Source organism: Acipenser ruthenus, chromosome 1, assembly GCF_902713425.1.
Source record: "Acipenser ruthenus chromosome 1, fAciRut3.2 maternal haplotype, whole genome shotgun sequence".
Lineage (NCBI taxonomy): Eukaryota > Metazoa > Chordata > Actinopteri > Acipenseriformes > Acipenseridae > Acipenser > Acipenser ruthenus.
Genome location: NC_081189.1, coordinates 45,314,659 through 45,342,514, shown reverse-complemented (window position 1 = coordinate 45,342,514; position 27,856 = coordinate 45,314,659). Strand labels below are relative to the sequence as shown.

The 27,856-nt window shown below is 38.0% G+C and overlaps 1 protein-coding gene and 1 long non-coding RNA gene across 4 annotated transcripts in view; one reads left to right on the top strand and one right to left on the bottom strand.

Moving 5' to 3' along the window:
- trpm3 (transient receptor potential cation channel, subfamily M, member 3) overlaps window positions 1-22,543 on the bottom strand; it is a 356,841-nt gene extending 334,298 nt beyond the window's left edge. For both annotated transcript variants that reach the window (XM_059025700.1, XM_059025701.1), the window contains exon 1: window positions 22,178-22,543. In XM_059025700.1, the coding sequence (XP_058881683.1) occupies window positions 22,178-22,333 (156 nt within the window). In that variant the 5' untranslated portion in view covers window positions 22,334-22,543. The remainder of the gene's footprint in view (window positions 1-22,177) is intronic.
- LOC117420783 (uncharacterized) lies at window positions 7,499-11,545 on the top strand. 2 transcript variants are annotated; one of them, XR_004547417.3, is made up of 3 exons: window positions 7,499-7,599; window positions 8,388-8,579; window positions 11,367-11,545. It is a non-coding gene; the product is annotated as an uncharacterized LOC117420783 (long non-coding RNA). The 2 variants fall into 2 exon arrangements; XR_009328942.1 differs by lacking the exon at window positions 11,367-11,545 and having other exon boundaries at window positions 8,388-8,664.
- Window positions 22,544-27,856: the final 5,313 nt, after the last annotated feature.

The window sequence follows — 27,856 nt, the reverse complement described above, 5'->3', positions numbered from 1 at the left end:
GCCACATAACTGCAGATTGACCACTGGAGTGAAATGAGGCTGCAGCAAAGGAAGTAATTTCATACCAGGAAGTTGATGCAGAATTTACTTCTATAGCGGTGTCTTTGAAATATCTACATATTCTGAATTACGTATAAAAAAATAAAATATTTTCACAGAACAAACTGGATAGAATTGTAGTGTTTAGGGTTTAAAAAATGGGGACACATATGCGCTGATTGTGTGCTTTCGTCTGTGTCACACTTTACATGGTCAACAAAATAACTGCCTTAATTTTGCACCTATCTCCACAAAACTCACACTCATACACTCCATTATTACCTTTTGCTGCACCTGAACTCTACCCAAATTCAAATAACTTTAACAATATTACACTTGTAATAAATTATATATTTGAAAAATGTAGCTGTTATATACTGTTCCTTTCAGGTACTGTGCAGTTATGAGGACACTCTGTACCAGCACTGTTTAGTTTTTAATTAAAAAAAAAAATATGGTAGACCATCGTCCTAAAGCTCGACTACAGGCTTTTTTTTCAACACGCCTTATTTAATATATATATATAAAATTAATATATAAAATAAAAAATGATATCCAGAGAACCTTTCTTTCTGGGCAGCTTGTGTATGCCAAGGACGAGTATGAATTAATTTAATCTTGAAAGGTTATATTGTGGACTGCTGCTTTGAGCACTATGATTTACAGCATCAAAGAACTGCACTAGTCTATTCCTACAGAATAATGAACTCAGTTGTACTCCAGCCACTGCAGAAAACATAAAATACTCTCAGTGATTCAAACTGGGAAAGTCAAACGTATTGGCTGTATACGTTCAGATCCCACTGCTCAGTATTTAATTAGCACAGACACATTCTCTTAGTTCTTGACCTTAAATGATTAATTATGCTTTCACTAGTATAATACATATTTTATAAAGAATAATCATATAATATGCCATATATATTATTTGTTTATTTGTTATTTGTTTATTTAGCAGAAGCCTTTATCCAAGGCTACTTACAGAGACTATGTGTATGTATGAGGATGATGATTATTGTTATGAACAACAACAATAATAATAATAACAATTGTATCATTGAAATCAAATATTGATTCTACACGTAAACAATAATGTTTCAGAGCAATCTAAGTTATATTATGTTAATATTCATTTGAAAAAGCCTACATACATAGTAACATGCATAGTTTCATACAGGGATAGTAGTGCCTCCAACCTGCCTCCACTCAGGTTCAGGGTTGCCAGAAATTATAATACAAATACACTAGCTCTAAAATTAACCCAATAAACATGGTATTTTCCAGTTTCTTGCTACATTTGTATCTTATGGTATTAGAATGATCAGAACTCATGAGTGCACAAACACGCACACTGTGTAGCTACAGGTTAGCATTTGGAACTGCAAAGGTCTTTAAAGGAAAAGAAAACGTTTTGTAACTAGGGTTAAGCTAGTAAAGCTAAACGGCTATTTTAATTAAAAAATACAATTGCTTTCCCTATTATAATTTATATTGTGGTGACAAGGGGTCTCCTTCGCTTTTCTTTTCCTTCTTTCTTTTAAGAAAAGCAGAATGAATGGACAGATGCAGGGATTGCAGGTGCAAACGGATTTTCCGCTTTTTATTCTCTCTGTACATTCAGTCTCTATGGGCTGAGACCATGCCAAAACAACAAAGCCCTCTTTTCTCTCTCTCTCTCTCGTTACTTTGCTTCGGTCTCTCCTGTCTCGGCCCTCTCACTCACTGATTGTCACTGGATTTGTCGACGCAGCATCTTTTTGGTTCACTCTCCCCCCTTGCTTACCTAACCTAACCCTGGCATGGTCCCGTCCCGATCAATACATGCACCTGCTTCAGACAAACAGACCAACATAAAGTGTCTCTTCAGGGCGACGCACCCTCAGCAGTTCCACAGGTTGCTACAATATTATACATCAATAAACCTTTTATATCCAAGAATATATGTAAAAATTTTTTTTAAGAAAAGGTCCTTTATGAACTGAAATGTATACTAAATGTAAGCTTCCATTAAACTATGTACACATGCAGTCACCTTTGAAATGGTTTGCATTAGCCGCTATACACGCTCAAAGTTTGCCAGGCGCTCCCGGGGAGGCCTGCTGTAAATCAGGCTGAAGTTAGGCTGTTTCTTTGCATGATTTCCATTACACAAGAGTAGATGTTAAAACTTCATGCTGATTTGAACTCGGCTCTCGCCAAGATAAGCACCAAGACGTAGCTTTACAGTAAACTAATGTGATCCATCTGTGTCTCTGTCCATTTGCGTTTCCTTCCATATGATGTAGATATCCTTCTGTCTGGTGTTGATGATTGAAGTGTAATGCTGGCTCCAGGGATCAGCTTATTTGCCTCCCTGGCGCATCAGCACACACAATGACTGCGATGCTGGCTCCGGGGATCAACCACAGTGCGGTCTCCCCAGCGCATCAGCATGACAACCGTCTGGATTGAGTGAAGTAGGGTACATCTTTGGGGTCTTCAAGTGGGCACCTTCCATCCTCGGTGTTTCGTCAACTAGCCCACGACACCTCAAGAGGGCTCGACGGTGATTCTGGCGTCCCAGCATCACCCCCCTCCGTCACCCATTCAACTCACCAAAGCTTACTTACCTGTAAATCAGTGTTTCTTTCTTTCTATTGTGCTTGAGATCCCCAGCCAGAATCTTTCCGTCTCAACCACAGCCAGTTGCTGCTCCTCTCTGCTGCTTCAGATAAGTTCTTCACTGTGCGACGCAACTCTTGGCCACTGAATCCGACGTCTCTGAGAAACTGGGTTGTAGAGTGTGCCATAAATCCTTGACAACCCACCTCCACTGGGTAAACCCGGACTCTCCAGCCTCGCTGCTCCGCTTCAGAGGCTAGTTAAGCACACCGCAGTTTCTTCCTCTCATACGCCTCATCTACAGCACCCTACCATGGCACTGTTAACTCTACCAGGTGGACAAGGCGTGCTGATCCAGACCACAAGACAATATCTGGTCAAAGGTTAGTGGTGGCACTCTCAGGTGGAAAAATAAGCCGTTGACCAACATCTGCCAGCATTTTCCAGTCTCTAGCAGCTTCCAGTTGTCCTGGGAGAGGATTGGTTTTAACCCCTTTTGTTGGTGGTTGCTCTCCTTGGCGGAGGAATGTTATCTTTTGTTTGTAATGTTTTGATGGACCTGGTGGCAACAATGAAGCAGTTCTTTAATAGCTAAGTTGACAATCTCTGAGCAATAATGCTGAAGAAAATCTTGCCTTCTACATTTAATAGGGAAATAGGGCGAAACTGACTGATGCTTGTAGAATCTTTTTCTTTAGGTAAAAAGACTCCACCTGCTCGGCGCCATGCTCTTGGTATAACCTGTTTTTCCCATGCCACGTTCATCAATTTCCACAGGATTCGTAGAACTCCTGAAGCACTCTTGTACACTCTGTACGGAACTCCATTAGGCCCTGGAGATGATGAAGCCCTTGCTTTTTTGACAGCTCGTTCTACTTCTTTCCACTTAGGTGCACAGTCCTCCATTTGGTATTCTGCTGGATTGATAGGTGGGATGTCTGAAGGAATTGACATAGGCTCCTGCCTTTTTGAATCTGTATGTGTTTCCTCCAAATATATCTCCAGCTCAAACTTAGATGCTTTCAGTGTGCCATTCTTCTCACTGGTGAATAACTTCTTTACAAATTTGAATGGGTCTTTATAAAAGTTAGCTCTCGCACGCTGCTTCTTTTTGTAGCGTTTCCGTAGGCGCTCAGCTCTGCGCAATGTTGCAAGCTTATCTTTTATGACCCTTTGTAAGAGATTGAGTCCCTCCTTCTGACTGTACACATGCAGTCACCTTGAAATGGTTTGCATTAGCTGTTATACACGCTCAAAGTTTGCCAGCAGCTCCCGGGGAGGCCTGCTGTAAATTAGGCTGAAGTTAAGCTGTTTCTTTGCAGTTCAAATCAAAATGTGGAGCAGTTTTAATCCCATTCTATTTCAACTGTCATCTTTAAGAAATTACATTTGAGAGACCACTCTCTACGTTTAATTCACGATCAGCCTTCCACTCTTTCCTGTATATTTTGTATCGGTATCTTCTGTTACCAGGCTCGTGCAAAACATATGTTACCCATAATGCAATGTATGTCATTGCCACGGATATTGATTTACATTACAATGTTTAGCAACAGTGATGTAAACACTAAGGTAAAGCTTAGTATTTTGCTTAAAAATATCATAAACCCACCCAATCTGGCAACCCTGCTCAGGTTTAGCCCATTTTCTCGGCTAAACAGCAACTACATTTTTTGTGTATCTTCCAATATCCCAAAATGCTTTGTGATAGGTTTGGCGAAATACTCAGAACAGGTCCCTGAAGAACTTGTCATCAGTGTACACTCTGCACTGGGTATTAATTTGTATGCTTAAAAAAAAAACTAGTGGGGAAAATAACAAAAACACAACGTTAAATTAGGCAACTTCAACAATGAAATGCGAGTTAAAAGTAGGATCAGGATGAAATTTGTCAGCTCTGTTTGAAATAAAATGAAGGGTACCAGAATTAGGCTCAGGCAAGATATGAAGGTAAAAACAGCTCAATTTGTTTACGGAACATCGCCCGATTAAAAATAAACCCGAAATACTTTGCATTACTTTTTCCAAAATACTTGTTTTATTTCATTTTTAGCAATATGGACTTCTATTACTATGGGGCATAACACATTGTTTTAAAATAAAATACAGTGCACCGTGGGATACTATAGTATTAATTTTCACGGTTCATTTCGCTGCCAGGAACTGTAACCAAACTATTTTAATATTGTTTGTACGCATTAAGCCCGACTAAACATGAAACGGTACTTCAGTGTGGACGCTTTGAGCTGAATTAATTATAATAGTTTCGACTACACTTTTTTAAAGGCACAGTCTGGTAACAAGGCATTATTGCAAATGAGAATTTGTTCTCAAGGGTTTTACTTGATTAAAGAAAATGAATGCTTGATTTATTCGTATTCCAGGTGAATGTTTAGTAATTAACAGTGATCCTTGTTTTCCGCAATAAAACCCTCCTGAAATTCTCTGATAAAAAAATTAATTAAATTTAAAAAATCAGCATTATTCCGCAATTAAAATAAAAGACTAAAATTGAGTCCCCCATCACATTATAAGATACACAATGTACTACTGAATAACAGTTAACACAGGAAGTATGTATTGGTATACTTTTAAATTCTAAGGAAGAGACAATTGTTTAAGCTAACCAGAGCGCCATCAATCAATAATATAAAGAAACATACCATTTTAACACATAAAACACAATAAAAAAGTTACAACTGCATGTAGTGTAGTTGCTATTTGTTACAATGGAGAACATCAGAGGTGATTGTGATGTCACAACTTATGCTCCTGATTGGGCGGGTTTTCAGGAAAAAGTGGGTGGATGTCGTACGACAGTGATGCGTCAATTCTGGAATCAAAACAAGTTTGATTTGATCCAATTTGACATGCATTAAAAATGACATTGACCAATGAAAAAAGACACGTGGATTCTTGCAGTTCCTGTTTTTGTGTTCAACATGGAGAAGCTTATTCTCTGCAAAGCGAACCATGAAGAACTGTATATTATAACCGATTATTATTAGTAGCTCCTCAAACTGAACTACTGACATTCTAAAATAAACTCAGAACCCTAGGTCTTTACGCTTCTTTAATATTGGGTGCATACAATATCGCCTTTTTTGTGTTTTTGGCTTTGACTCCACAGGATAAGTAATACATCTTCAGCATTAATGCTGGAGGTGTAGTTTTAACGCATCCAATGTGCAATCAAGTTGACGGATGAGTTTTCGGATGACGGACAATAAATGATGTATCGGATCCGTGTGCAATGTGGTGCGTAAAGAAAAAAAAAAAGATTGTGCAGGTGCATTATCCTCTAAAACAGAACAATTGGAAATATGAAGAAAGTTACTTAGAATTTAGATTTATCTTTGTAGGCACTGCAGAAGAACCTCGCCTTCAGAGTGTCGTCTGTGGTGATGCACTGTTTAATGACAGACTGTTTATTAAAAACAAAAGTGCAGCTGGAGAAATGTGTGTTTCTGAAAGTGTATAGCAATTTCTGTAATATTTTCTTCAGAGAAACCAGCATCAAGTTAATTCAAATTTTAAGAGCATTCAGTTAATAGGATGATCCATTTTACAAAAGTTAACGGATATGTGTGCATTTATTAAAAAAAAAAAAAAAAATGTGGGCAGATGTTACTACCAGTACAAGGATTTTTACTCACACTAAGGCTGCTGATTCCACTGCTGCCAGCAGTAGTGCACAAAACAAATTCTTGATATAACTTAAAGTAAATAGAGACTAGGGTGTGTGAACTATGCATCAGCTGCAGAGTCACTTACAATTACGTCTCACCCCAAAGACAGAGCACAAGGAGGTTAAGTGACTTGCTTAAGGTCGCACAATGAGTCAGGGGCTGAGGTGGGATTTGAACCGGGGACCTTCTGGTTACAAGCTCTTTTAATTAACCACTGGACCACACAGCCTCCTCATATCTGATGTTACCTCGTAAGCCCTGATGTTAAACTACTGACAACGGTCTTTTTTGGAGCTTCCTACAGGCAGTAAAATGTCTTTAACATAAACCGACAGGGGCTTGTGGTTTAATGGGATATCCTCCTGCGGCGAATAAAAACCGTATACCACGAATGATCAGTATCCTCTATATAAAAGACTGTGCAAATAACATTTTGGGCAGGGTATTTCCCTAAAGTTGTAGAGACTATCCAGTGTTCTTTTAATACAGCAGAAAAACAGCATATTCATATTTACATCTCCAGATAAACAGGTTGCACACAGACATACACTGGTTGACTGTTCATGGTGTGTATACTTGATGAGCTGTGGTTGCTATGAAACAAAACTAAGAGCTGGCTCTCAGAAAATCCCTTTAAGCAGGGAGAGGTTGGCTCTCCCCATGGAACTCCATCAGTAACAAGCATGCATATTAGAAGACAAGTTAGCTTTGTCAGAATAACCTGTGCAAAAGAAAATGCTTAGCAAACTTGCAAGTAGACAAAGATTATATAATTAATATACTCTGTGTAGTAGGGAGGCTTTTAAGACATTTGAATAACTGATTCCAATATTTGTATTTCAAATCCTACACCCATAGAATCCCTGAGAGGCTGATTCTGTTTGCATTTCAATGGTCAACCTGCAATGCAGCAGTATCCAAAAATACAGAATAATTAATTAGTTTTAACCTCCATACTCTACCATTTTATTTATAAAATAATGATTAGGCCCTTAGCTGCTAACGCGCTGTAATTTCGTAACTTTTGTTACGAGGACAAAACACGTCGCATATCAGCCGTCCAACCAGTAATTTTGTTTTTTTAAAGTATGGGTCATAGCCATGACTACGGGGCTTGTCATGATACCATTGGTTGAAGAGGGCATATAATATTTCGATTACAAGGACAAGTCTCTGCCGGCGCCATTGTGATTGAGTGCACAGCAGATTGGAGGTTCTGTATCTCTGGTTTTACAGTCCCAAGAGTGCTAATCTACATATCATCTAAACGGTAAGTACTTGGGCTAATTAGACATATTCTTTTTTTTGTGCTGAGTACATCTGCAGTGTTTTTTTTTTCCGCTGTGTCTTTTGTGTGCATGCTTGCTTGCTGGGCAGGGCTAACTTTATGACTGCTGTAGACAAGAGTAACTACTGTACCAACATCACGTTTTTGGGGTTTTTTTTTACAAAAAAAAACATCTTTCTTATAGTTAGTTTCACATATACGTTTTTATTTTAGACTTGTTTTTCCATTTTTTGAACGTGTTTCTCCTCAGGAGAGAAAGCAAAAACTATAGGTCTATCGCATGTGATGCCAAAAGTTAGGCGTTTGTGTATGTCTGTGTTGGCTATTTTACTTTTTCTAGTCGATTCATTATTTATCTTCAGTCGTTATTATTATTTAGGTATGCATCTATTATTTTTTTAACTTATTTTTTTATTCGATGTCTAAAAGAATGAGGAATAAATCTCGTTGTTTTTTTATTGGTTAAGTTTTTATTTTTATGTTGTGTATGTATAGAACAAAGACATTTAGCTGTAGTTATTACTTTTATTATTTAGCCATGTATTTTATTACTAGTTTACTTTGACTTTTGTATGTGTGTAAAGAACAGTCATTGTTATTAGTTTACTTTTTTATGTGTATGAAAAAGGATGGAGAATTATTATTATTCTTATTATTCTTATTATTATTATTATTCTTATTATTATTATTATTATTATTATTATTATTATTATTATTATTAAAAATAATAATTGGTATTTATTTTAATGTTTTATGTGGGTGTGTGTAAGCCAGAAGATGGATAGAGAAAATCAGCTCTAGCATCTGGTTCAGTCACTGAAGAGGAGGAGAGCCCTGACTAAGGAGGAGATTGAGGGCATGTACACCATGGAGGCTGACCTCCTCGATGAAGAGCTGCTGCAGGAGGATGAGGAGGAGGAGAGTGATCTGGAGGAGCCCCAGCCCAGCACTTCAACTGCAGGGTAGTTTTGAAGATAAATAAATACAGCACAATATGGAAGGCTTTTTTTGTCTCCCTCCCTCCCAAATAAAATTCTTATTTTCAGAGTTTTATTTGTAATATACTTTTTGTTTTTTCAAAAAAAAAAAAACAACACATTTTACTTGATAACTTGTGTGTTGTTTCTTTATTTTTATACTGACATATAATTGTATCTCAAACAGGGCAATAATGTTTCCAGTCTCACTTTGCCTTTGCCAGGTTGATTTTTGTAAAATACTATGCATTGCAAAACCTTATCTAGCTCTGCAACTGTACAAGATATTTCAATGTTGATTTCAAATGTGAAAACCTTGGAAAATTGTGCAGCTATGATATGCTTTAAGTTTTTAAGTTTTTTATATAACACTTGGAAAGAGGTTGAAATTGGCATTTTATAAAAAATATTGTATATTTTTCATAGTTCAATAATTTCTTGGGAGGTGTAGCTCATATAAAAAAAAAAAAAAATCATCCCACAACAAAATAAATTACATCACTGGAAAGATCTACTTAATGCCTTTCTGTAGGTGTATTGAGTTTTAATTGCTGGTTTAAGGTTCCAAAACTACAAGCGCTTAAACAGAAAGTCTTCATATTTATGACTAAATATGGTCATTCCCCGTAGGCAGCATAGGGTTAACCACCCAGACGTGTGACGTGGTTTATACCGCTTATAAAACGGTTATTTCAAAGTTAATTGGGGAAGAACAATTATTAAAACACTTTAAATGTAAAAAACAAGAAACTTTTATTGTGGATACATCCGCAGTGCTAAATAATCCCAAAGGACATAACCTTTAATTTGTATTTAAGAATTAATTTTAAGTTAAAAATAAACTGCACATTTCTATTTATTGTGAAGTTTTGCATTGAAAGTGGAATCTGAAAAGTAGAGGGCGGAGCTCAAGCTGGCAATGTGGATGGTCTGGGTGGAGTTTCAAAGAAACTGAGAAAGGAAGTAGAGCAGTTGTTTGACCTTGTCTTTACCATAGTTTCTGAAAGTTTTCATGAATGATAGGAAGACATTATTGCTGGTCTTTGTAGTGGATATTTGAACTTAAATAAAACTACATATTTTAGTATCTCAAAAGAAAATATTATCTAACTTATCAGTCAATGTAAATAAATTCAATTAAAATACCAAGATTAATATATATTCAATATATCCTTTGTATGTTTGTAGTATATAGCTAATTTAATATTTTACGCAATATTCCCCATTAACTTAATAGGTATTGTATCACAACAGTGCTTTAACATCTAGAAATAAATTAGACAAACAGTTTAAAAGTAAAATGACTTTGGTTTATTTCAATGTTGCAACATTTCTATGCACAAAGAAATGTAATAAATCATATAGTTACCAAACTTTCATTTAGAAATAGGTTTCATAACAAAGTTGTTCACTCCTCGTGGTTCCAAAGGTTTTGAAAAGTCCAAGTAATGATTTTGTTCCCAATGTTTTCAAAGATACTTTTCCTTTTTCTTTGTGATTTTTTTCAAAGAAATATATTCCCAGCAGTGTCGAGAAGCTTTCTTTTAGTTGGACACAAGCAGCAGTGTGTTGCAGGAGAAGTTACTCACATAGTAGGCTGTAGCTTTCAAATGTCTTCCCACCTTGTAGCCTTGGTGTGAGAATAGCAAGCAGAACTGAGTCTGAGTGATGTTAAGAGCAAGCGTATGGAGAGTTTGATCCGGTTTGTACAAGGATTTTTAAAACTTCCCAAATAGTCACTCCTTGTCCAGGTCTTCCAATCACATATCAATGATTGGTTCAGATTGAATTATTATTAATATTTATTTCTTAGCAGACGCCCTTATCCAGGGCGACTTACAATTGTTACAAGATATCACATTATTTTTACATACAATTACCCATTTATACAGTTGGGTTTTTACTGAAGTAATCTAGGTAAAGTACCTTGCTCAAGGGTACAACAGCAGTGTCCCCCACTGGGGATTGAACCCACAACCCTCCGGTCAAGAGTCCAGAGCCCTAACCACTACTCCACACTGCTGCCCTCTTCGGTGTTTGTAAAACCACAGCACAGCATCCATGTCTGTTAGGTTCTAGAATACCACTATATATGTTAATGTGATTCTCCAAAGACTAATTGTCTTAAGTAGACAATGTTTGTTTACTCAAAACAATAAAACAAAGCTTGGGCTCACACCTAAAAGTCTTTGAAGCTAGCATAAGTGGGGGTTATTTCCCTAGTTGAGAGAAAGAGACGGCAGTCTCTTGAAAGCAGGCTTTAAGCCTTCCCCAGCCAGAGGATATTTTGTGGAAAAGATCACATTTAGGTTTGGTAAATCTTATAACCTATACAATATACATTAATAAATTGTATATATTTTATCCACCACATCTTAAACTCGCTGTCAACAGAGATGTTAAAAGTTCTACTGTTAACAAAATCTATTTATTCCAGCTCTTGGCATTAAAAAAACTGGAGACTGGATTATACTGGTCGCCAGTTGAACTTCTTGCACTGGCTGTCCAGGTGCCTGCAGGCCTGCCTGTACGCAATTCAGAACTGCATGGTCCTCCGACGCTGTAAGTTCTGGATATGGCTGCACGGCAGGCTTGCAGTGAAAAAAAAAGTGGACGGCTTTTGGAGGACGCAGGTGCTCATCTTCGTCTCTCCCGAGTTTAGGTCTTAAAAGCCTGTGTTGTCATTTTTTAGTTTTTTTTCTACTGTATTTCATTTAGCTGTGCCTCATTTGCTAGTTGACAGTTGCTATAGCACTGTTTTGTTTTTTTCAGGTGCACTACTGTCTTCACTGGGAAAGTTGATACTGCACCAGTTCTCTGGAATTTCATCTCTAAATGTATTAAAGAAAATGGTTGGATTCTCACTTATTTTGCGACTGGTTTTATAACTAATAAATAAAATGGCAGTTTGTCATGGAATTTTGATGATGGTATTTATAATGTTGTGCGTATTGATTTATACAGTGTGAAGTGGCTCATTAGTATGTGAGCCGTGCGTATACGCTATTTTTCCAGCATGGTCATTGGTCCTGTTACCTGGTGCAGAGCTTTAAAAAAAAATTGTCAAAATGCCCTCCAGATGTAACAGCCTTTTACCCGCACCCAGAGTTCCTCACCAAATGCTGAACACTAGACCGATGAATACATTTCTCTGTGAAATGATGCCTAAACTAAGCAACAAAAACAGTCTCTCGTAACACTTCTTGAAAAGTACAGTATATGAACATAATTTATGGCTTTTATTTAACATCGGCAATCAGAGAAACTACAAAATGATATTGCAAAAGTCTACCGGAAGCCATAATAGTAAACTTTATGGTGCGCGATAATTGCAATTAGTGTGCACATTCATGACTTCCAAATTTACTATTGCAATTGTACTCATTATCGCGTCTGATACTTGACATATTATGGCACACATTAAATTTAGTGGTACACACTATGGTAATCAGAATAAATATGTGATTTGTATTGTAATACATGCTGATGTATTTAAATGAGGATCCAGCTCAGAATAATGAGATGGGCTGTATTCACATGGTATTTACTAAAGTACGTTAATTTTACTGCACACATTAAAGTGATCATTTATTAGTGCGTATGGAAACCAAACCACGGATTTAAACACTATTTAAACCTCTTTTTCTGGGCTGAAAACAATATGTGCAGTTCGATTCTTTTTACTGACTCGACTACTTAATGTATTTTATAGTACAGAAATAGGCAGATATAACTAGAAGCAGCTTTCCTAGAACACTGACAAAAAAAACCCTATATCCTAAATGTAATATAAATGAAGGAAATAGAAAAGTATTTTTCTTTCAATGTAAATCTCAAACTAAAAAAAAAATGTATATAATGCTAGGTCTCAATATTAAACATATTACAAAATGTAACGCTTTTAACAGCAATGAAAAAAAAAAAGATACTGACAAGCTGTGAAAATGTGAAATGGTAAGTCCTTTCCTGTGGTTGTGTTGTTCATGGCATCCACAGCACTTTCATTTTTTCTTCTCATTTTCAGAAAAAAACTTTCATTGAGGCACCATAGCTTCTTTCATTTCCAGTAAACTCAAAATACGTTGCATTGTGCAGCGTGTCATAGTGACGTAATCTTTCATAACTGCAAATCAGACATTGCCTTGACGTCAAAATTATTAATTGAACAAATAATCATCTGGTTAACGATTCTGGAATCTTCTGTGTTCCGTCTGTGACATCTCCAACTACTTTTTGGCTACTGATTTTAAATTTGTCACAAAGTAAAATAAATAGTTTAAACAAGCCTTCCCTTTGCTATCCTAATCAACATTATGTCTGCTGTGCTGTTACACGTGTGCGTGAGGAAATGGATCCTGTGTGCTATTTGATTGGCTATTTTACTACCTCTGTGAGCTGTGATTGGCTTAATGGGAATGTCAGTCATACAATGCAGACTGCACATGTTGAATACGCGTGTTATATTAAAGAGGCAGGTTGTTTTAAAAGAAAAATTCCAATGATACAGTACATCAATGCAATTTTAGAAATTAATGGGCAGGCCGCCAAAAATTGCCCTGCGTGCCGTATGTTTGACACCCCTGCTTTAGAGTATTAACTATTCATTTTAAACTATGTCATTCAGCTTTAACAGCAAACTATTTAATAAACTTACACACAAAAAAGCCCTGCTAAAGCTCACAGGGAATTATATTAAATTTCCCACACAGGATAGGTTTGCAGGACGTGTGATATTGATTGTACTCACATAGCACTGTCACCAGATCCATGGAGCCTGCTCTGCAGGGTGGCAATGCCGACAAGGAAGAGAAATGAGGCTATGTCTCATCAATCAATATTTCTCAAGTAAGCAGAACAAAAAGAAAAATATGCCATTGCACAACATGACTTTTATTGTATATGCATTAAAGGTGAAAGGAAAAAGGCATTTTTAATTTTTTTTTACATCGGACAAGGAATACATGTTAAAATTAAAAGGTAAGCAGTGCAGTTTCACTTTACATTGCCTCTGCCTGACCCGTCAATGTAAGCCACCCCCACCTTCACAATAAGCTACTGACCAAAAGATACTCCGGGACTGCTGGGGCTTTTGATATCACTGTGGTCACAGGTAAGTCTCTGACATTATCATGCACATTAAATTATCGCTCACAATACATGTAGTGTGCACGGTGTGGTATGTAAATTAGCCAAATACTGTACACGTAAATTAATGCATTCTCCATTAGTAAATAGGGCAGTAAATTTAGATTTATCGTGCACGTTAGGCACACTACATGAGCACTAATTCTAAATGTAGTGCCCTTTCATAAATGATGCCCTTTAGTTAAATGTCACATTAGTATATGGAAAACTACAAAGCGGTATGTTATTCAGTATGTTAACGTAACATTATTTAGCAAGATTTCATTCGACTTTCTGAAGCAAACTGTGTTAAATCTACAGGGTGATGCAAAACTTTTGGCCATAGCTGTATATGAATAATTGATAAACAAAAATGTATTATAATCAGGACGTTTCAGACTACGAGTCCTTCTTCAGCTGGATTGTCTTTCAAAAGCTTGTTTACAGCACTGTTTTTCCGTCTAGCTGAAGGACTTGTAGTCCGGAACGTCCTTATATAATTATATATATATATATATATATATATATATATATATACATACATTACTATTATTATTTCTTAGCATACAATTACATTATTTTTTATACATTATTTTTTACATACAATTACCCATTTATACAGTTGTGTTTTTACTGGAGCAATCTAGGTAAAGTACCTTGCTCAAGGGTACAGCAGCAGTGTCCCCCACCTGGGATTGAACCCACGACCCTCCGGTCAAGAGTCCAGAGCCCTAACCACTACTCCACACTGCTGCACTGCTTCCCTATATTTTTTTTATTACCCTCTGCTGAACTCATCCTATGTCGGAGTACTATTAGTGGTTTAAGTGGCTACTGTACAAAGTATACAATCTACACTACCGCTTGGTGTGAAATATATATATATTTTTATTTACCCCACTGATTACTTGTTGTAACCAGCATGCAAGAAGAAATGAAATTTGTGTTTAAAAGTAGTCACCTACGTTGACCACTGCCCTTGAAACAGTTAAATCAGCTACCATTCCTAGTTAGCATCTAGCTTCTCCAGTCACAGCCAGCTTCTCCATTCACAGCCAGCTTCTCCAGTCACAGCCAGCTTCTCCAGTCACAGCCAGCTTCTCCATTCACAGCCAGCTTCTCCAGTCAGTGCCAGCTTCTCCATTCACAGCCAGCTTCTCCATTCACAGCCAGCTTCTCCAGTCAGTGCCAGCTTCTCCAGTCACAGCCAGCTTCTCCAGTCAGTGCCAGCTTCTCCAGTCACAGCCAGCTTCTCCAGTCAGTGCCAGCTTCTCCAGTCACAGCCAGCTTCTCCAGTCACAGCCAGCTTCTCCAGTCACAGCCAGCTTCTCCAGTCAGTGCCAGATCCTCCAGTCACAGCCAGCTTCTCCAGTCACTGCCAGCTTCTCCAGTCACTGCCAGCTTCTCCATTCACAGCCAGCTTCTCCAGTCAGTGCCAGCTTCTCCAGTCAGTGCCAGCTTCTCCAGTTAGTGCCAGCTTCTCCAGTCAGTGCCAGCTTCTCCATTCACAGCCAGCTTCTCCAGTCAGTGCCAGCTTCTCCAGTCAGTGCCAGCTTCTCCAGTCACAGCCAGCTTCTCCAGTCAGTGCCAGCTTCTCCAGTCACAGCCAGCTTCTCCAGTCAGTGCCAGCTTCTCCAGTCACAGCCAGCTTCTCCAGTCAGTGCCAGCTTCTCCAGTCAGTGCCAGCTTCTCCAGTCACAGCCAGCTTCTCCATTCACAGCCAGCTTCTCCAGTCACAGCCAGCTTCTCCAGTCACAGCCAGCTTCTCCATTCACAGCCAGCTTCTCCAGTCAGTGCCAGCTTCTCCAGTCACAGCCAGCTTTTCCAGTCAGTGCCAGCATCTTCATTTACAGACAGCTTCTCCAGTCACAGCTTCTCTAAATCAGCTCCAATCTCACCCATAATTTAAGGTCAGCAATTAAAGTGATTTATATCTTTATTTTACTTAATTGCTATTCATTTAAAAGAAATAATATATGTGTTCAGATTTATACTAAAGTAGGGGGGCTTCAAGGCACTTCAGAAGTCACTAAATTGCAGGAAGGTACAAAGTTGTGTGTTTAGTTTTTTTTTCACTTAATTTAATGGAGTTTTAATTCAGGTTATGCCACTGCAGATTTCTTATTTTTAATCTACACAGCTGTTTTTGTGATTTTATTGTATGTGGAAAACACTGTAGAACCCCGAAAAAGTAGAAAAAAATGAGTGCCCATCCATAATTAAGTTGTGCCCCACTTGGTGCCCCTCTGTGTGCTATACTCTAGAATAGCCACAGTCTATAAGAGCTCTATTCGGTCATTACAGTACTTGCCAGTAAATGAACCACCTTCAAGAAATAATGACTCCACCCTTTCCCGACAAGTAATTAATAAGGTGCTCTGACCTGGTGTCATAGTTGATGACAAGGCCATCAATAGTTGATACTGTAACCCACTGTACACTAACTGGTTTATTACAATAACCCTTCTCATACTAAATAAACATTCACATCATATACTAATCTGTACAGTGTATATACTGTACTGATCTGTGCGTGTGAGTCTGCGAATACATTTGCCTTTAGGTGTTATTGTTGGGACGCATTAGCGCAGTAGTTGTGAGTGAACTGGTTCGTAGGGCAGGCCCTAAAAACCCCAGCAAACTCCCCTGAAGCCCCAATCCGAGTCACCGTGCATACAAATAGTAAATGCTATAAAAAAAACAAACAGTCTTCTCTGGCCTTGATGTTACACTCACATGTACCATTGAAACAAGCATCTCAGATTTAAAATGTAAATGACTTTATCGTCTACGGTGAGTTGATAGTTAAGAAAATAACTTACCAACTATGAGTAATTCTATTCCAAAGAAGCAAGCCAAAAGAAGCAGACATAACTTTTTTTGCTTGAGAAATTCCAAAGAATTTACGGTGTGTGAGGTAACATAGAGAGGTTTTCCTGGAATTTAAATCAAATCAATGTATACTAAACTGTACATACCAGTCACATGTAACAATTGAATTAGATAATATATTCATCACTACAAAATGTAGCTTGACCTATAGTAGTCATATAAAAGAATGATAACTAATATTTGCTTTTATTATCACATGATCACTGGTATCCTTTTTCTTGTATTGAATATATATTAGTTCTATGCTTGGTTGTAACACTTTAATGTGCGACATGCAGATATTTTAATTACAAAACTAGAATAGGTACCTTTTTATTTACTGTGCTATTTGTCAATTCTGTCCAATCATTCTGTGTTAATCATTTTTGTATTTGAATAGCCTTTTTTTTAATGCTCTATTGTTTGTGAGGGTTTAAAACGTCTTTGTATTTTAATATTCCTTTAAATGATGTCTTTTGGGTTTAGTGACTTTTTTTATTGCATTTGTACTGTAGTGGCTTCTTTGCACGTGTTTTTTGCACAGGCAAAAAGATGGAGAATTAGTTGATCGTCCTGTGACTTGATTTATTTTCAGGCTGTGTCTGTAGATGGAGAAACGGCTATTGTTCCAGTGTATGACCACGTGACCTGTTGTTTAGAAGACCCCCAGGCTGTGAGACAAACCTGACTAACATCCCTAAAAGAAGCCACTCGACCCAGCAAGAAGCCCCCCTCAATTTGTTTTGTTTTTTATTTATTTGTCTTTTATTTTAATTGGGGCATTAGCTAGTTGGTGTTCCCAGTGCTGGGTGGTTGTTTGGTGGTATTGGTGGCGACCTCTAGTGGGGGTGAACTATTGGCTAGTGACAAAAAGGAGGAAACTGGGGGTGATTTGTGAGAAACAGGCACTGACATTACCACTAACAAAACAGACGGTAGGGGAGACTAGTATTTTTTATGCCTCAATATTCTGTATTTTAATATTTTATTTGTTTGATCTGTTCTAAGAAAATAAATCTTGGAACTGGAGCTTTCTGTGTCTGGCATTTATTCCTCTACTGGATGTAAAGGGCCTAGTGTGTTGCTCTTTCAAATAAATCAAAACAAGCGCATGGTATTCTGACCACACTACAAGTATTATATATATATATATATATATATATATATATATATATATATATATATATATATATATATATATATATATATATATACATATATACACACACACACACAGTATATACAGTGCCTTGCAAAAGTATTCAGACCCCTGACCAATACTCTCATATTACTGAATTACAAATGGTACATTGAAATTTTGTTCTGTTTGATATTTTATTTTAAAACACTGAAACTCAAAATCAATTATTGTAAGGTGACATTGGTTTTATGTTGGGAAATATTTTTAAGAAAAATAAAAAACTGAAATATCTTGCTTGCATAAGTATTCAACCTCCACACATTAATATTTGGTAGAGCCACCTTTCGCTGCAATAACAGCTTTAAGTCTTTTGGGGTAAGTATGTACCAGCTTTGCACACAGTGTCGGGGTGATTTTGGCCCATTCTTCTTGGCAGATTTGCTCCAGGTTGATCAGGTTGGTTGGACGACGCTTGTGGACTGCAATTTTCAAATAGTGCCACAGATTCTCAATGGGATTGAGATCAGGACTTTTACTGGGCCACTGTAGGACATTCACCTTTTTGTTCTTGAGCCACTCCAATGTTGCTTTGGCCTTGTGCTTGGGATCATTGTCCTGCTGAAAGGTGAATTTCCTCCCAAGCTTCAGTTTTTTAGCAGACTGAAGCAGGTTCTCTTGCAGTATTTCCCTGTATTTTGCTCCATCCATTCTTCCTTCAATTTTAACAAGATGCCCAGTCTCTGCTGATGAGAAGCATCCCCACAGCATGATGCCACCACCATACTTCACTGTAGGGATGGTGTGTCTTGAGGCATGGGCAGTGTTAGGTTTGCGCCACACATAGCGCTTTGAGTTTTGGCCAAAAAGCTCTATCTTGGTCTCATCTGACCACAAAACCTTTTCCCACATTGCAGCTGGGTCACTCTCATGCTTTCTGGCAAACTCCAGACGTGCTTTCAGATGGTACTTTTTGAGTAACGGCTTCTTTCTTGCCACCCTGCCATACAGGCCAGTGTTATGCAGAGCTCTTGATACAGTGCCTTGCGAAAGTATTCGGCCCCCTTGAACTTTGCGACCTTTTGCCACATTTCAGGCTTCAAACATAAAGATATGAAACTGTAATTTTTTGTGAAGAATCAACAACAAGTGGGACACAATCATGAAGTGGAACGAAATTTATTGGATATTTCAAACTTTTTTAACAAATAAAAAACTGAAAAATTGGGCGTGCAAAATTATTCAGCCCCCTTAAGTTAATACTTTGTAGCGCCACCTTTTGCTGCGATTACAGCTGTAAGTCGCTTGGGGTATGTCTCTATCAGTTTTGCACATCGAGAGACTGAAATTTTTGCCCATTCCTCCTTGCAAAACAGCTCGAGCTCAGTGAGGTTGGATGGAGAGCATTTGTGAACAGCAGTTTTCAGTTCTTTCCACAGATTCTGGATTGGATTCAGGTCTGGACTTTGACTTGGCCATTCTAACACCTGGATATGTTTATTTGTGAACCATTCCATTGTAGATTTTGCTTTATGTTTTGGATCATTGTCTTGTTGGAAGACTCCATCAGGTTTTCTTCCAGAATGGTCCTGTATTTGGCTCCATCCATCTTCCCATCAATTTTAACCATCTTCCCTGTCCCTGCTGAAGAAAAGCAGGCCCAAACCATGATGCTGCCACCACCATGTTTGACAGTGGGGATGGTGTGTTCAGGGTGATGAGCTGTGTTGCTTTTACGCCAAACATAACGTTTTGCATTGTTGCCAAAAAGTTCGATTTTGGTTTCATCTGACCAGAGCACCTTCTCCCAGGTGGCTTGTGGCAAACTGTAAACAACACTTTTTATGGATATCTTTAAGAAATGGCTTTCTTCTTGCCACTCTTCCATAAAGGCCAGATTTGTGCAGTATACGACTGATTGTTGTCCTATGGACAGAGTCTCCCACCTCAGCTGTAGATCTCTGCAGTTCATCCAGAGTGATCATGGGCCTCTTGGCTGCATCTCTGATCAGTCTTCTCCTTGTATGAGCTGAAAGTTTAGAGGGACGGCCAGGTCTTGGTAGATTTGCAGTGGTCTGATACTCCTTCCATTTCAATATTATCGCTTGCACAGTGCTCCTTGGGATGTTTAAAGCTTGGGAAATCTTTTTGTATCCAAATCCGGCTTTAAACTTCTCCACAACAGTATCTCGGACCTGCCTGGTGTGTTCCTTGTTCTTCATGATGCTCTCTGCGCTTTAAACGGACCTCTGAGACTATCACAGTGCAGGTGCATTTATACGGAGACTTGATTACACACAGGTGGATTCTATTTATCATCATTAGTCATTTAGGTCAACATTGGATCATTCAGAGATCCTCACTGAACTTCTGGAGAGAGTTTGCTGCACTGAAAGTAAAGGGGCTGAATAATTTTGCACGCCCAATTTTTCAGTTTTTTATTTGTTAAAAAAGTTTGAAATATCCAATAAATTTCGTTCCACTTCATGATTGTGTCCCACTTGTTGTTGATTCTTCACAAAAAATTACAGTTTCATATCTTTATGTTTGAAGCCTGAAATGTGGCAAAAGGTCGCAAAGTTCAAGGGGGCCGAATACTTTCGCAAGGCACTGTATGGTTGACTGGTGCACCATTACTCCACTCCCAGCCACTGATCTCTGTAGCTCCTTCAAAGTGATTGTTGGCCTCTATGTGGCTTCTCTCACAAGTCTCCTTCTTGTTTGAGCGCTGAGTTTTGAGGGACGGCCTTTTCTTGGCAGTGCCTGGGTGGTGTGATGCAGCTTCCACTTCCTGATTATTGATCCACCTGTGCTCACTGGGATATCCAAACACTTGGATATTATTTTGTACCCTTTCCCTAATCTATGCATTTGTATTACTTTATCTCTAACTTCTGTAGAATGCTCCTTTGGTCTTCATTTTCCTTCAGATTCACAGCCTGACCAATGATCCTTCCAGTGGGGTTTTTATCCAGAAAATGTGACAGCAACTTTAATGATTCACAGGTGGAGGCCAATGGTAAGGTAATTGTGTCCTCGTTAGGGCAATTTCTTTCATCGGTGTAAATTGGGCGCTTCCACAGCACAGGGGTTGAATACTTATGCAAGCAAGATATTTCAGTTTTTTTTTTTTCTTAAAAATATTTCCCAACATAAAACCAATGTCACCTTACAATAATTGATTTTGAGTTTCAGTGTTTAAAAATAAAATATCAAACAGAACGAAATTTCAATGTACCATTTGTAATTCAGTAATATGAAAGAATTGGTCAGGGGTCTGAATACTTTTGCAAGGCACTGTATATATATATATATATATATATATATATATATATATATATATTTTTTTTTTTTAATATTTCCTAGTAATCCCCTAATCGACATAGTCGTTAGGATTAATTGGCTTTCCGGCAACACATGAATTTGGTGTAGCCGGCAGGATTTGAGTTTCTGTGAGCAACACATAGTCCCTTTGATATGCCAGGCGAGGAATCTGCGGCTTCGCTCATGCCATTCTTTAGGGGTGAACTTGGATTCCTAAATTGAGAGGCACACAGGCACAAGCCATCTGATTTATTTATTTATTTACATTTCAAAGGTACAAAAGCGTGTCTTCTTCAGATCAGCTTTAGGTAAAATACATTTTTTGCATCACGATGGGGTCATTCGCAAGACAACCCCAAGCCAAACACAAAATTATTTCGGGGCTCTAAAAATGTCAATTAACCCCAAGCCAATGGGGTCACCCCGATCCCATTGGGGTTGAATTTTGGCTTGGGTTCCTAACATATACATATTCAAAGTTATGCATGACTGTAAGGAAAATGTTATCACTAAATAAAATAAAAAATAACATTTAATATCAGCTTGGCCCTCATTCAACCAAGTATGTGTTTAACACCACACCATTGCCTGGTTTCTCTAATAGGCAACAGTTATCTCCAGTCATGCAGAGTTATTTTTTTATGAGGCATGTGATCAATGCTGGTCACTGATAGTGCTCTCTGTTCTCAACGGTGTACAATGGTGCACGGTGGTGCTTGATATTAAGTGACTTACTATACTATATTCCTAACTGAATCTTATTCAATCATCCACTCATAATTAACAGTACACAATGAATAACAGACTCTTGAACACATTGAGCTAATTAAGCTAGAAGTTACACTGTTATTTAAAAATAATTAAAAAGGCTGATGCTTTTTGTTGTCTATATATTAATACATTTCAAGGTTTAGTTGAAGAGAACAAAATACGATTTAGAACTACATTTAAATATGTAAATTCTATCAAATGAAGAAAAAAATGTATTTCAAAGAACCAAAACAAAAATAAAATGTTAACTTTTGTATACATTTTAACTGTAAATGAAACTTTTTTTGCAATGGCACAGACCTGCACCTGTCTCCCCGTTTGCCAACAGATATAACATTAAAAACCCTTTGCTTACCGGTGTCTGTTGAGAGTTGAGTCCAGATTGCTTCGTTGTGCTTAACCTTTTCCAGGACTCTGCAAAGCGCCCACGGCTGCCCCCCCTTCCACCTGCCTCGTCCCTTGTTGAACATGCTCTCTCCACCTCCCCTCGGCTTCCCCACTTCTTGCCCATTGGCAATTAAGTTTTTGTTACAGAAGGAAACCCTGATTCATCAATGTTTTCCTCTCTCTTCAGTAAAAAAAAGCAATCTTTCTCTCTCACTCACTCTCACTCATAGTGTTTCCAGAATATTTTGTCTTGCAAAACAATTTCTAAATTGGTGGCTTGATAGCAGCCCCACCTTTTGTGGCACGTAGGAATGCTCCGTTCCCAGGATTGCTTCAGAAGCAGCCAAGCAGATACTGTTTAGAGCGAGTCACTTTCATTATGAACACACCTTCTCTCTCTCTCTCTCTCTCTCTCTCTCTCTCTCTCTCTCTCTCTCTCTCTCTCTCTCTCTCTCTCTCTCTCTCTCTCTCTCTCTCTCTCTCTCTCTCTCTCTCTCTTCCCCCCCCCCCTTCCTCCTTTGCAGCCTGAGTCTGCAGTCTGGGCTCTGTTTTTCATAGTGCATTAAAGCCTTTGTATTTGCCAAGATAAAAGAGGTGAGCTGGTGCTCCTTTTTTCAGTGCCACACTCTCTTACTCAGCTTCTTAATGAGGAAATACTGCAACCGAAATCTCTCCTCCCTGGTTTATAGGATCCAGTACAGGTACTTTCTCTGAGATCAGACGTTTAGATTTTACTTTTATACTTTGAACACTTACTTAGACTACATCTATCAACAGTTCCAATTTTTGTCATGGCAGTAAAATATGTACTTATTTAAATGTGAGCTAGGTGATTCATGGGTTTAATTCTTCCTTCAGGCTGCTGAAGTGCACACACAGCTTATTGTCTGGTATTTGTCATTTGTTTTTTATACTTATATTTCTTCAAAATTATTAAAAAACCCTACAGAAATAACTCCTATCAGCATGCATTTCATTATCTTGATTATTGGTCAGTTCAGAATACCAGGGGATGGTACTGCCTAAATGAATTACTGTTTTATGCACACATTGCAGTTGTAAAAAACTTCAACATCTAATCCAAGAGGCCTTACTGAGGTTTGGTCTGTTTTTTTACAAAGTGCAACTGCTTAGAACATTCTGTGATTGATTTTTAAGTACTGATTAAATGGCATCTATCCAGGTTTGAACAAAGTTAACGTAAGCAATGTTCAAGGTGCTTTAAATTGGCCATACAGTACATGAATAATATACTCTGTATTTTGGTCTGTTTTCTATTTGGGCAGACATTCAAAAGCTAGCAGACGAGCTTTGATTACCTATGGTTGTCAAATCCTGTGAGAAGTAGTTGTAATTAACATGGGAAGGTTACCAACCAACTGCAAAATACAGGTTTATGCTGGAGCATTTAACAAAAATACAAACAGCACCATTCTATGAAAATCCAACCTCTGAGCCAAAAAGATTTATAGTCAAGGTAATAAATAAAATTAAGGATTTCAAGCTATTTGCTTTTCAAAATTACCACTGTGGTGTTGTGCCATGCCAGAAATAAAGTGAGGAAGTTCACAATGGAAGTTCTGTGGTTTTGGTTTTCACAAAGTTCCCTTCATTTTATGATTAAAGACACTGTAGATACGCCACCACTCAGATCAATCGAAAAGCCCTCAATGGGTGTTTTTCTCCTTTCAGAAAAAACTGCTGGAGTAAATACTGGAAGCAATGTACATTTCACCCAGTATGTTTTTTGTCTGAAAGTAAGTTTGTTTTTTTTCCAGTAAAGCTTTATGTGGTTGGAAAATGTATAAGACTTCACTGATTTTTTCAGTTGAAGGCTTTTTGAGCAGAGCCTAGTGATCTCAGCAGGTTATTATAACATGGATCCTTATTGCTGTCATTTAAATATGCACTTTATAATCCGTTCCTTCTGAACTATTCTTCCCTGTAATATGAAAGACTGAGATGCCTTTAAGGGCATAGTTGAACAGATAACAGCCAACCGCCAATATTAATAACAGCTGCTTATGCCTTAAAATAAGGTAATTTAACACTAAATAATAGGATTATCTTCTTATTGTATTTAATAGATTAGTAATCATCCAGCATATAATCAAGTTATCCCCCACGTGCCCCCCCCCTCCGTAGTCATAAATGAGTCATGTGATCATTTTGTTTGACGATTCAGAGTGAGCAGAGTATTAAGTAAAAATGATTTTAAAGTTGTTTTTTTTTTGGTATTTAATCGTGATGTTTATACTTTTATTGCTTTTATTATTTATCATCTCCGGATGCTTTACATGACATTGATCTGTGTGTGATTAAATGCATAACCCTGAATGAACCGTGGTATATGGTTCTTAATCACCACAAAAACAAGCATGAAGTCATGACCTGGTAGGTCTCATCTTCTTCACTTTCTTTTCCGCAATTCTGAAATAAACTGTACTTTTATTACAGTTAGATATCTGTTGGATACAAGGAGGCTGTGTGGTCCAGTGGTTAAAGAAAAGGTCTTGTAACCAGAAGGTCCCCGGTTCAAATCCCACCTTAGCCACTGACTCATTGTGTGATCCTGAGCAAGTCACTTAACCTCCTTGTGCTCTGTCTTTCGGGTGAGACGTAGTTGTAAGTGACTCTGCAGCTGATGCATAGTTTACACACCCTAGTCTCTGTAAGTCGCCTTGGATAAAGGCATCTGCTAAATAAACAAATAATAATAATAATACGGGGAACTAGATTTTTTACTCTTGTTTACAGTTAGCTTCTAGGAATAGGCTACTAGTCTTTATATAGTATACCTCTATTCTATAACACATGCATTAGCATTCTGGCATTTCAACTGTGGCTTTAGTCATTTTCAGCCATTATAAAAAAATTAAAAAGTGCTACAAGCATATGACTCATTGCTATATATATATATATATTTGTTCCTTTTCATACATATTGTATAACAAGTATAAATCAAAACAATTTAATTAAGCTTTTTGCCTATATGCTGCTTTAACAACAAAGAGACAGTGTCAGGAACCATACTCAAAAGCATGGAAACATGAAAAGCAGGTATGAATTCAAACCTTGTCATATTTAAACATTACTATAATATTTTATCAGTATAATATTAATATGATACTGTATAACCCTATTAGAATTATATGTAAATGATTTCAAGATTATTTTTGTTCAGTTGGAGTGTCCAGTTTAGGGAACACATCTGAAATATAGTTAATGTTCTTATATGATTAAAAAAAAACATTTCAACAATGCATAACAGTTTGTAATTCCAGCAGCTGCACAGAGGAATTATACGCATGTCTAACTGTGTATAAGAAATGACTTCAGTGTAGCGCTCATTTTACAGTTTGCCCAGTCCTTGAATAGACAACATTTTCAGATTCGGAATCCTCTCCCATTTTATCTAAACACATATCATGTCCTAATTTAGCATGTTTAGATTTGTACTCAAAGTATGGTAACTCTGGTTGCTTAGAAACAGGTTGAGAATTTCTATGCCCCTAAATCTCTTCATGGAGAGATATTGCATTTTCAATGAATTAGCCAATATAAATCATCTTCAATGGTGTTTAACGGATTATTTACTGCATTCTTATACAGTCTCCAGCAGATAAACAGATGGCATGTGTTTCATTTTTCATATTCTAATTTCAGTTTAAAATGCCAGACGTCCTAAAATAAAAGGGCTGTGAGAAAGGCACTGAAAAAGAAAATCCTCTTACTACAAGGAGAGGAATTTAGTCTCTATAGATCTCCCAGGGGAGAGAAGCTTGCACATTCATTCTTATCTATTGTATGACGCCTTCTCCATATACAGATACATATCTTAAGCTATATATTCAGCTGTCCTTTAGCCGAATAGTTGCCATGGTTCTTTATGTGTGCTTCTGAGGGTGAAGACTTTTCAGTGGTATCACATCTGTCAGTTATTTGATTACTTTTCACAGAGATATGAAGACTACTTAGCCATAGGACACCATTGCACAGTAGAGCCAAACCAATACAACAGCCATTGAAACAACTACTAGTTTAAACAACAGAGTATGGGAATAGTATAGAATAAGAGATGGGAAAGAATTGTTTAATGAAAACTGGATAAGTGGTATTGCATTTAAGACAATGATGTAATTAGGTGAGCATATGAGGCATTAGTATCATGGTAAAGTATATTAAAGTATAACAGTATGAATTATAACCTTTTGTGTTTCCAAGATACATTGAAATGTGTGATAGAAGGGTGAATGTATAGACAGAGAGACACCTCCATATGTTTCCACAATTTTATACTCTCAATAACTTATGCTAAAAATGTTAATACCAAGTTTCATCAATTGGATAAGCAGTTTTCCAAATACTGTATATGGAAAAATGTAAACCATGTTAACTGTAAACCCGCACTATCCCTATTAAAAAAGAGGTCTCATTTGGGCTTTTCAAGTTGTATTATATCATCCAAAAATATTATAATATGTAGTAATACTAAAAGAAACTTCAAAAATTCAAAAATAAACTTTTCATTCATTCTCAATGTCTTCAATACTATGAAATCAATTATTAGTGTACAAATATTTGGTTGCCATCGCATGTGATATAACTATTGTAGCATGTTCTGACTCCTGTACAGCAAATACCCAGCATGCTGTGCACTTGTGTTTATGTTTGGTGTGTGAAAAAAAAACAATGAAGAGCAACTCAAACTAGGAAGTATGCATATCAAACCTGTGTGGATACTTGAACAGTGACAAAACCAATATGCTAAATATAATGTATTCCTCTTCCGAAAACTCATTTTTAAAATATTTGTGGGTATTCATAGTTTTTTCAATTATACCCTTTTGGACAACTATTTTTACACCTCAGAGCTTGAATGACCAAGTGCTTTTTCACTTAAATTTCTTTGCATATTTTTCTTTTTTTCTTTTTACATAATTTAGTAGTATTATGCAGCATTTGGAAACATCGACTCCCCACCTCCTTTAGAACCCTCTTTGTTCGGCCCCACATGTTGCGAGTACGTTGTTTCACAGCCTGGTTCTGGGACGGCCCTGCAAAAAGGCCAATGAACATAGAGCACGCAGTGGGCTGTTGGCGGATGCAGTGTGCAGCGGGGTGTCAGCGGATGTATGTGGGGTGTCTGTGGACGCAGCGTGCAGTGGGGTATCTGTGGAGGCAGCGTGCAGTGGGGTGTCAACGGACGCAGTGTGCAGCGGGGTGTCAGTGGATGCAGTGTGCAGCGGGGTGTTGGTGGAGGCAGGATGTAGTGGGGTGTCGGTGGAGGCAGCGTGCAGTGGGGTGTCGGTGGAGGCAGCGTGCAGTGGGGTGTTGGCAGATGCAGGATGCAGCGTGCAGTGGGGTGTTGGCAGATGCAGGATGCAGCGTGCAGTGGGGTGTTGGTGGAGGCAGTGCAGCAGGGTGTCAGCAGATGAAGCGTGCAGTGGGGTGTCAGCAGATGCAGTGTGCAGCGGGGTGTCAGTGGATGCAGTGTGCAGCGGGGTGTCAGTGGATGCAGTGTGCAGCGGGGTGTCAGTGGATGCAGTGTGCAGCGGGGTGTCAGTGGATGCAGCGTGCAGTGGGTGTTGGTGGAGGCAGCATGCAGTGGGGTGTTGGTGGAGGCAGTGCAGCAGGGTGTCAGCAG